Source organism: Chiloscyllium plagiosum, chromosome 12, assembly GCF_004010195.1.
Source record: "Chiloscyllium plagiosum isolate BGI_BamShark_2017 chromosome 12, ASM401019v2, whole genome shotgun sequence".
Classification (NCBI taxonomy): Eukaryota; Metazoa; Chordata; class Chondrichthyes; order Orectolobiformes; family Hemiscylliidae; genus Chiloscyllium; species Chiloscyllium plagiosum.
In genome coordinates this window covers 79,104,689-79,115,300 of record NC_057721.1, presented here as the reverse complement: position 1 = coordinate 79,115,300, position 10,612 = coordinate 79,104,689, and the positions used below count along the sequence as shown (strand labels likewise).

General features: G+C 43.9%; 1 protein-coding gene across 5 annotated transcripts in view; it reads right to left on the bottom strand.

The window, feature by feature from the left end:
- Positions 1-1,920: 1,920 nt before the first annotated feature.
- The window catches only part of LOC122555590 (lysozyme C-like), a 37,235-nt gene continuing 28,543 nt past the window's right edge, over positions 1,921-10,612 (bottom strand). For all 5 annotated transcript variants that reach the window (XM_043701618.1, XM_043701619.1, XM_043701620.1 and 2 more), the window contains one exon: positions 1,921-2,140. In XM_043701618.1, coding sequence (XP_043557553.1) covers positions 2,065-2,140 — 76 coding nt within the window. In that variant the 3' untranslated portion in view covers positions 1,921-2,064. The remainder of the gene's footprint in view (positions 2,141-10,612) is intronic.

The window sequence follows — 10,612 nt, the reverse complement described above, 5'->3', positions numbered from 1 at the left end:
CTTCTGTTTTATCCTGTGGTAAATTCTTACCAGTGTTCTCTACTCTTGGTTTAGTAGTGTAGGATCCCCTTTCTCCGAATTTTTATCCCTTATAGGACAAACTTCTGGCCTGAAGCTTGTCTTATGAACCAACATGTACTCCTCTGCTAATTCTGCTGCCCTTCTCACTTCCTGAACTTTTTGTTCCTCCACGTGAATTCTTACCATCTCTGGAAGTGAGTTTTTAAACTCCTCCACCAGAATAATCTCTCAAAATATCCTATCTACTTTCAAAGCACGCACCCATTGATCAAAATGTCTGCCAACATCATTAGAGATCCATCACACCCCAGTAATGCTCTCCAACAACGTCTTCCATCAGGCAGGAGATACAGAAGCTTGAACACAAGCACCAACCAGTTCAGGAACAGCTTCTTCCCTGCCATTATTAGAAGGCTGAATAGATCTCTCTAACTTCAAATGTTGATCTCGTTAATATTGATCCTGTGCATTCTGTGTGGTGTACCTGTGTAACTTACACTGTGCAACTTATTTTTCACCCTATGATCTGTATGTCCTTGCTTACTATGATTTGCCTGTACTGCCCATAAACAAAGCATTTCACTGTACTTAGGTACAAGTAACAACAAATCAAATGGTTAGTAAATTTGCAGATGACACCAAGATTGGTGGTATAGTGGACAGCAAAGGAGGTTGTCTAGGATTATGAAGAGATCTTGATTGATTGGTTCAATGAGCTGCAGAATGGCAAATGTAGTTTAATATAGATAAATATTGCATTTTGGTCAAATAAACATGGGCAGAATGTATACAATTAAAATTAGGGCCTTGGGTAGTGCTGTAGAACAGAGAGACCTTGGGTTTCAGGTGCATAATTCTTTGGAGTTACTTCACGTACAGATAGAGTATTTAAGAAGACATTTGACATGTTTGCCTTTATTGCTCAGACCTTTGAGTCTAGGAGTCGGGAAGTCATGGTGAGATTGTACAGGATATTGGTGAGGCCTCTTCTGGCTTACTGTGTCTCATTCAGCTCACCCTGTTATGGGAAGGATATTACTGAGCTGAAGAGGGTTCAGAAGAGATTAACCAAAATATTGTTGGGTATGGAGCGTTTGAATTATAAGGAGTGGCTGGATAGGCTGGGGCTTTTCTCACTGGAGGTTGATCTTATAGAGGTGTATAAAATCATAAGGGGCATCGATAAGGTGAATGGCAAGAATCTTTTCCTGAGGGTGGGGGATTTCAAGAATAAGGGGAATATTTTTAAGGTGAGAGGAGACAGATTTAAAAAAGACATGAAGTTCACTTTATTTTACACAGAAAATGGCTCCTTGGTGGAATGACCTTCCAGAAGAAGTGGTGGAGGCCAGTACAGTTACAACGTTTAAAAGACTTTTGAATGAACACATGAATAAGAAATGTTAGGAGGGATATGGGTGTCATAGGCCAGGCCAGCACTTATTGCTTATCTCTAATTGCCCAAAGGGCAGTAAAGTGTCAACCCCATTTCTGTCTGTCTAAAGTCACAAGGAGGCCAGACCAGGTAAAGATGGCGGTTTCCTTCCTTAAAGGATATGAGTGAACCAGATGAGTTTTTCCAACAATTGGTAATGGATTCATAGCCAATATTAGACTTTTCATCCCATATATTTATTGAACTGAAACTCCACTGCCATAGCAGGTTTCTAACCTGGGTCGCAAGATTAATAATTTAGCAATACATCAACCAGGCCCATCACCTCCCTACACATTTTGCTGGCATCCTTCATCATCTATGAATTCTCAAGTCACCCCAATATCTCTTCCAATCGGGAAAACAAATTTCCATAACATTTCATTCCAGCTGAGACTCCACCCCCCAGAATTAGCTCCATTATTTAAAGGAACGGCGTGCGTTTTGATATTTGCTTGCATTTGTTTTGATCATCTGTGGCAGAAGCCTTTCTTTATTGCATTCCAAAACACGTGAGCAACATACAGTCGAGAAACAGAAATGATTCCAGGCTGAAAGGTGTCAAAGCGGCCAGATTTTGATGAAGACTTCAGATCCAGATCTGATTATTAATTAAAATCTATATCACAATTTTCATAGTAGTCATCAAATGATGTCCTGTTGCAGTTCTTGATCCAGCTGTCCCTGTAACACCAAAGCATCAGAAACATGATGTCAGTCAGTAAGATGTAACCTTTTTGTGAGCTTTTATTGTCCAAAGGTATTGGACTGTCCCTCCCGAAGGTAGATGAGGGTGCGGTGGAGCAAATCATTCGCTGCAGAAATATTGTGGCAACTGAAGGACCAAAGGCTACAGCTGAATTGTTGAAAGTGCAATTGTAAGTGAAATGGAGACAGTACTTCCCAGGGACGGAAACAGAAGATTTGTTTGGGCCATAAACGCGGGCTATGGCTGGGAGTGAGACAAAGTGATCAAAGTCAGCTTCGCCTGTAATTAATCCAATGAAACCTGGAACACGACGTGCAATGGTGATGTGCAGAGTGTGACCATCAATATGCTCTAACTAACTATAATATAGGAACAGAGAAATGTTCAAATGAATTACAGCACAGAAACAGGCCTTCCGGCCCTCCAATCCTGCGCCAACCCAGATCATCTATCTAAACCTGTCACCTATTTTCCAAGTATTTACATCCTTCTCTTCCCTGCCCATCCATGTATCTGTCTTGATACATCTTAAATGATGCCATCAGTCTGCCTCGACCACCTCTCCTGTCAACACATCCCAGGCACCCACCACCCTCTGTGTGAAGAACTTTCCACGTATATCTCCCTTAAATATTTCCCCTCTGACCTTGAACTCGTGACCCTTAGTAATTGAGTCACCCACTCTGGGAAAAAGCTCCTTGCTATCCACTCTATCTATAACACTCATGATTTTGTAGACCACAATCAGGTCTCCCCTCAACCTCAATCTTTTGAATGAAAATAATCCTAATTTACTCAACATCTTTTCATGGCTTGTACCCTCCATACCAGGCAATATCCTGGTGTACCTCCTCTACACCCTCTCCGTACGTAATATTCCAAATGTGACCGTACCAAAGTCTTATACAATTGGAACATGACCTGCCAATTCTTCTACTCAATACTCTGTCCGATGAAGGAAAGCATGCCCTGTGCCTTCTTGACCACTCTATCGGCCTGCGTTGCCACTTTCAGGGTACAATCGACCTGAACACTCAGATCTCTCTGTACATCAATTTTCCCCAAGGATTTTCAGTTTACCATATAGTTCACTCTAGAATTGGATCTTCAAAAATGCATCACCTCGCATTTGCCCAGGCTGAACTCTATCTGTCATTTCTCCACCCAACTCTCTAATCCATCTATTTTCTGCTGCATTCTCTGACAGTCCCCTTCACTATCTGATACTCCACCAATCTTAGTGTCATCTGCAAACTTGCTAATCAGACCACCTGAACCTTCCTCCACAACATGCATATATATCACAAACAACAGTGGTCCTAGCCACTGGTCACAGGTCTCCATTTTGTGAAACTCCCTTCCACTACTACTCTCTGTCTCCTGTTGCCCAGTCTGTTCTCCATCCATCTAGCTAATGCACCCAGGACCCCATACAACTTCACTTTCTCCATCAGCCTATCATGTGGAACCTTATCAAACTTCATACTGAAGTCCATGTACATGACATCTACAGCCCGTCCCTCATCAATCAACTTTGTCACCTCTTCAAAGAATTCTATTAAGTTGGTAAGTCATGACCATCCCTGCACAAAGCCCTGTTGCCTATCACTGATAAGCCCATTTTCTTCCAAATGTAAATAGATCCTATTCCTCAGTATCTTTTCCAGAAGCTTCCCTATTTTGATGTCAGGCTTACTGGTCTATAATTACCTGGATTAGTCCTGCTACCCTTCTTAACTAAGGGGACAACATTAGCAATTCTCCAGTTCTCCGGGATCTCGCCCGTGTTCAAGGATACTGCAAAGGTATATGTTAGAGCCCCAACTATTACCTCTCTTCTTTCCCTCAGTGACCTGGGATAGATCCCATCTGGACCTGGGGACTTGTCTACCTTAATGTCTTTTAGAATACATAACGCTTCCTTCCTCTTTATGCCAACTTGACCAAGAGTAATCAAAGATCTATCCCTTATCTCAACATCTGGTGAATACCGATACAAAGTACTCATTACGAATCTCACCCATTTTCTCTGACTCCATGCATATCTTTCCTCTTTTGTTCTTGAGTGGGCCAACCCTTTCTCTAGTTACCCTCTTCCCCTTATATACGAATAAAAGAATTTGGGATTTTCCTTAACCCTGTTTGCTAAAGATATTTCATGGCCCATGTTAACCCTCTTAATTCCTCATTTCAGATTGGTCCTACATTCCCGATATTCTTCCAAAGCTTCATCTGTTTTCAGTCGCCTAGACCTTATATATGCTTCCTTTATCCTCTTAGCTAGTCTCACAGTTTCACCTCTCATCCATGGTTCCCTAATCTTGCCATTTCTATCCCTCATTTTCACAGGGATATGTATGTCCTGCACTTTAATCAGTTTCTCTTTAAAAGCCTCCCACATGTCAAATGTGGATTTACCTTTGAAGAGCTGCTCTCTATCTACGTTCCCAAACTCCTGCCGAATTTTGCTACAGTTTGCCTTCCCCCAGTTTAGCACTCTTCCTTTCAAGAAGTGTGTCCGGCTGCAGATCTTGTTTGACTGTATGATGGCTCTGGAGCATGGCGGAGGGACTCATTATGGAGCATGCTGAGGGGGTCTTTGTCAGCACATTTAGTGAATTGGTCACACAGCAGATTAGGATTATTGAGGTAGACAGGGAATAGCTGATCAAAAGGCAGAGGAAGAGTAGGAAGGCAGTGCAGGTGTCCCCTGTGCTCATCTCCCTCCAAAACAGGTATACCGTTTTGGCTCACCAGGGGAGGACCATGGCACCGTGATGGGCACTATCTTCAACCTATCTTTGAAAGCCTCCCACATATCAAATGTGGATTTCCCTTCAAATAGCTGTGTTCAATCCACCTTTCCCAGCTCCTGCCAAATTTTGATATAATTGGCCTTGGCCCAGTTTTGTACTCTTCCCTTAGGACCAATCTTATCTTTGTCTACGAATATTCTAAAACTTACAGAACTGTGGTCACCATTCCCAAAGAAATCCCCCAGTGCAACTTCTACCACCTGGCCTGGCTCATTCCCCAACACCAGGTCCAATATGTCCCCTTCACTCATTGGACTATTGACATACTACCCCAGAAAATGTTCCTGGATGCTCCTTACAAATTCTGCCCCATCCAGACCTCTGACACCAAGTGTATCCCAGTCAATGTTGGGAAAATTAAAATCTCCCATCACCACTACCCTTTGCCTCTATATTAGATTACTTCCAGTGTGGAAACAGGCCCTTCGGCCCAACAAGTCCACACCGACCTGCCGAAGTGCAACCCACCCATTCCCCTACATTTACCTCTTTATCTAACACTACGGGCAATTTAGCATGGCCAATTCACCTGACCTATCTTTCCATAATCTGTTTATCTATTTGTTCTTCTGCCTCACGTTCACTGTTGGGAGGCCTGTAGTACAGACCCAACAAGGTAACTACACCCTTCTTATTTCTCAGCTCCACCCATAATGCCTCACTGCTCAAGCCCTCCATAGTGTCCTCCTTTAGCACAGCCGTGATATCATCCCTGACCAGCAATGCAAATCCTCCCCTCCCTTTTACTTCTCTCCCTATCTCGTATGAAGCATCTATATCCTGGAACATTTAGTTGCCAATCATCATGCCCTCCCTTCAACCAAGTCTCTGAGATTGCAATAATGCCATACTCCCAGGCACCAAACCAAGCCCTAAGTTCATCTGCCTTACACACTATACTCCTTGCATTAAAGTATATGCACTTCTCAAAATCATGAAGGATATAGGCAGGGTAGGTAGAGAGCTTTTTCCCAGGATGAAGGATTGAGTAACAAGAAGTTATGCTTTCAAGGTGAGAGGAGAAAAGTTTAAGGGGAAAAACACGGAAAGTACTTTACACAGAGGGTGGTAGGTGCCTGGAACACATTGCCAGCAGAGGTAATAGAGGCAGGCATGGTAGTTTCATTTAAGGTGCATCTGGACAGATGCATGAGTAGGTGGGGAGCAGAGGATACAGATGCTTAGGAATTGGATGATAAGTTTAGACAGTGGATTTGGATCGGTACAGGCTTGGAGGGCTGAAGGACCAGTTCCTGAGCTGTAAATTTTCATTGTTCTTTGGTCTTTGTTCTTTCTGACCACTCTCGTCTTTGTCCATGAGTATTCTAAAATTCACGGAATTGTGATCACTATTCCCAAAATAATCCCCAACTGAAAAATCAACCACCTGGCCGGGCACATTCCCTAACACCAGGTCCAGTATGGCCCCTTCCCGAGTTGGACTATTTACATACTGCTCTATAAAACCCTCTTAGATGCTTCTTACAAATTCTGTTCCATCTAGACCTCTAACACTAAGTGAATGCCAGTCAATGTTGGGAAAATTAAAATCTCCATCACCACCACTCTGTTGCTGTTCCATCTTTCCATAATATGTGTAGATATTTGTACCTCTGTCTCACACTCGCTGTTAGGGGGCGTGTAGTACAGCACCAACATTGTTACTGCACCCTTTCTATATCTGAGCTCTGCCCATATTGCCTCACTGCTTCAGTCCTCCATAGTGCCCTCCTTCAGCCCAGCTGGGATATCCTCTCTGACCAGTAATGCAACTCCTCCACCCCATTACCTCCCTCTGTATTCCGCCTGAAGCATTGATATCCTGGGATATTCAGTTGCCAATCATGTCCTTTCCTCAACCAAGTCACAGTAATAGCAGTGACATCATATTCCAGGTACTAATCCAAGCCTTAAGTTAATTTGCCTTACCTACTACACTTTTTGCATTGAAACAAACATTGACCACAGTTCCACTGCATCCATCATCTGTTCTCTGCCTACTCTTCCCCATTGTCACGTTGACTTCATGATCTAGTTCCTTACAGGCTTTAGTTACTACCACTTTACTGTCCACGAACCTTCTCATTTGGTTCCCATTTCCCTGCCACATTAGTTTAAACCCTCCCAACAGCGTTAGCAAAAGCACCCCTAAGGACACCCCCAAGGTTCCAGTCCAGCCCAGGTGTAGACCATCCAAGTTATAATAGTCCCACCTCCCCCAGAACCAGTCCCAATGTTGTTGTGGTTCTGTTCGCCGAGCTGGAAATTTTTGTTGCAAACGTTTCGTCCCCTGTCTAGGTGACATCCTCAGTGCTTGGGAGCCTCCTGTGAAGCGCTTCTGTGGTGTTTCCTCCGGCATTTATAGTGGCCTGTCCCTGCCACTTCCGGTTGTCAGTTTCAGCTGTCCGCAGTAGTGGCCGGTATATTGGGTCCAGGTCGATGTGTTTGTTGATGGAGTTTGTGGATGAGTGCCATGCTTCCAGGAATTCCCTGGCTGTTCTTTGTTTCGCTTGCCCTATAGTGGTAGCTCGGCAAACAGAACCACAGCAACGAGCACCCGAGCTACAAATCTTCACCCAAACTAAATGGCCTAATTTCAGCTCCTATCTCTTATAGTCTTATGGTCTTGTGGTCTGGAAGATTTATTCACCTTTGTATCTCTCAGCTTCCCTAGTAGCTTTTCCTTAGCGATGATCACTACACATGATTCTCTTAAAGTTCTGGTCTGCTGCTGGCATCTTCCACTGTGAAAACTGATGCAAAGTACCTATTCTGTTCACGCAACATGTCTTTGTTTCCCATTACTACTTCTACAACCTCATTGTCCAGCAGTGCGATGTGTTTGTGTGTGTTGGGGTGGTTGCTTTCATAGTTCAGGACTTGGTCTGTGTGTGTGGCTTTCCTGTATACCTTTGTGGAGAATTCTCCGTTAGGTGTTCTCTGTACCATCACATCTAGGAATGGGAGTTGGTTATCCTTTCCTTCTTCTCTCGTGAATCGGATTCCTGTTAGTGTGGCGTAGAACTTCTCGCATTTTTTCCTGATTTCTCTGTTTTTGTACCTAATCTACTTTAGTATTGAAGTATTGTAACTAGGTCCTTTGTACTGAAGATGACAACATGTATGGCGACATTATATAATTTTCACTGTACACCTGCACATTTGTATTTGAGTACATGTGACAATAAAACTGAATTCTATTTCTAGACCTTCAATGCTGTTGAGGAGGGAGCTACAGGATTTTGACCTCGTGACACTGAAGTAACACCAAATGTTTCTAAGTCAGGATGGTGAGGAACTTGCAGGGGGTGGTATTTCCATGTATTTGCTGTCCTTGTCCTTCGAGATTGTGTGGCTGTGGTGACTCGGTTTGGAAGGTGCTGTCTAAGGGACGTTGGTGAATTACTGCAATACACCTTGCAGATGCTCTGCTGCTCCTGACCATCAGTGTTGGAGGGAGTGAATGCTTTTAGGTGTGGTGCCAGTCAAGTGGGCTGCTTTGTCCTGGATGGAACACTCCAACAAATGCAACCATCTTTCTATGTGCCCCATATGCCCCTGGTTCCACACTGACTCCAGTTATGCTCAGTCTTCTTGATGCCACACGAGATCAAATGCAGCCTTGATCTCAAGGACAGTCACTCTCCCCTCACCCTCTGGGATTCAGCTCTTTTGTCCATGTTTGAGGTCAGGAGCTGAGTGGCCCTGGTGGAACCCAAACTGGGCGTCGCTAGCAGGTTATTGCTGAGTAGGTGTTGCCTGATAGCGCTGTTGATGACACCTTCCATCACTTTACTGATGATCAAGAGAAGACTGGGATGGATTTGTCCTGATTTTCATGTTTCTTACATTCCTGGGCAATTTCACACATTGTTGGGTAGGTGCCAGTGTTGTAACTGTATGAGATGAGCTTAGCGAGAGGAGCAGCAGGTTCTCGAGCACAAGTCTTCAGTACCAAGACTGGAAAGTTGTCAGGCCCCATAGCTTTTGCAATATCCAGTGCCTCTAACTGTTTCTTGATATCACGTGGATTGAATCGAATTGGCTGAAGACTGGCATCAGTGACCTTGAGGAACTCTGGAGGAGGCTGAGATGGATCACCAACTCGGCACTTCTAGCTGAAGATTGGTTCAAATGCTTCAGCCTTATCCTTTGTACTGATGCTAGGCACCCACATCATTTAGGATGGATATATTTGTGCAGCTTCCAGCTCCACTCAGTCGTTTAATTGTCCACCACCACTAAGGAAGGTAAAAGGGTTGTCAATATTACTGGCCGAGATAATATAACAGCAGGCATCCATCATCAATATCGTCATCTGTTAAGTGACACAGTTCAGAGCAGACTGATGTCTGTAATCGATTTGAAAGGTAGACAATTGTTTTATGATATTCTTTGACTCTTATTTTCAGTTTGGACTCCATCTTGATGTTTATGTTTGAAGAGCTGATACAATGCCAAAAAAATCACACCTCATTCAATGGGAGCATCTTCCCCATTAATTTACAGCAACTTTGGGAATGTTTCTCCTGATTTACTTCAGACACAGTCTCAGAGCCTCAGCTGTATTGGGCTGCTGCATGCTCCTAATGTCCATCAGGCTAAAATCTTTCTCCCAATGATGAGCATCAATTCACCACATGTCCGTGACCAGTTCACCAGAGCTGGCCAGTATGTTAGACAGCAGCCTTCCAAAACACACACCCCATTGTGTCATTCTCTACGGTATATAACCACTGTAACAGGCTCTATGATACACATCCTTCCTGTAACGTGATTTGGAGATGGACTGGGGTGTACAAAGTTAAAAATCATACAACACCAGGTTATACTCCAACAGATTTAATTAGAAGCACACTAGCTTTCGGAGCGCCACTCCTTCATCAGGTGGTAGTGGAGGGCTCAATCCTAACACACAGAATTTATAGCAAAAATTTACAGTGTGATGTAACTGAAATTATACATTGAAAAATTGATTGTCTGTTAAGCCTTTCATCTGTTAGAATACCATGACAGTTTCACTTCTTTCATGTGTAATCACAATCCAAAACATATTAAAACATCCATCCCCTATGGACAAGCCCTACGCATACACCGGATCTGCTCAGTTGAGGAGGAACATGACAGACACCTGGAAGTACTCAAGGATGCCCTCACAAGAATGGGGTACGATGCCCAACTCATTGACCGCCAGTCCCAACGTGCCACAGCAAGGAACCGTAATGACCTCCTCAGGAGACAGACACGGGCTGCAACTGAAAGAGTATCCTTCGTTGTTCAGTATTTCCCAGGAGCTGAAAAACTACACCATGTTCTTCGTGACCTGCAACACATTATCAATGAGGATGAGCACCTCACCAAGACCTTCCCCACATCTCCACTACTTGCCTATAAACAACCACCAAACCTTAAACAGATCATTGTTCGTAGCAAACTGCCCGGCTCTCAGGACAACTCCATACAACCCTGTCACGGTGGACGCTGCAAGACGTGTCAGATTGTGGACATAGATACCACTATTACGAGTGGGAACACCTCCCACCTTGTACATGGCAGGTACTCATGTGACTCAGCCAACGTTGTCTATCTTATACGTTGCAGGCAAGGATGCCCGGAGGCAAGGTACATTGG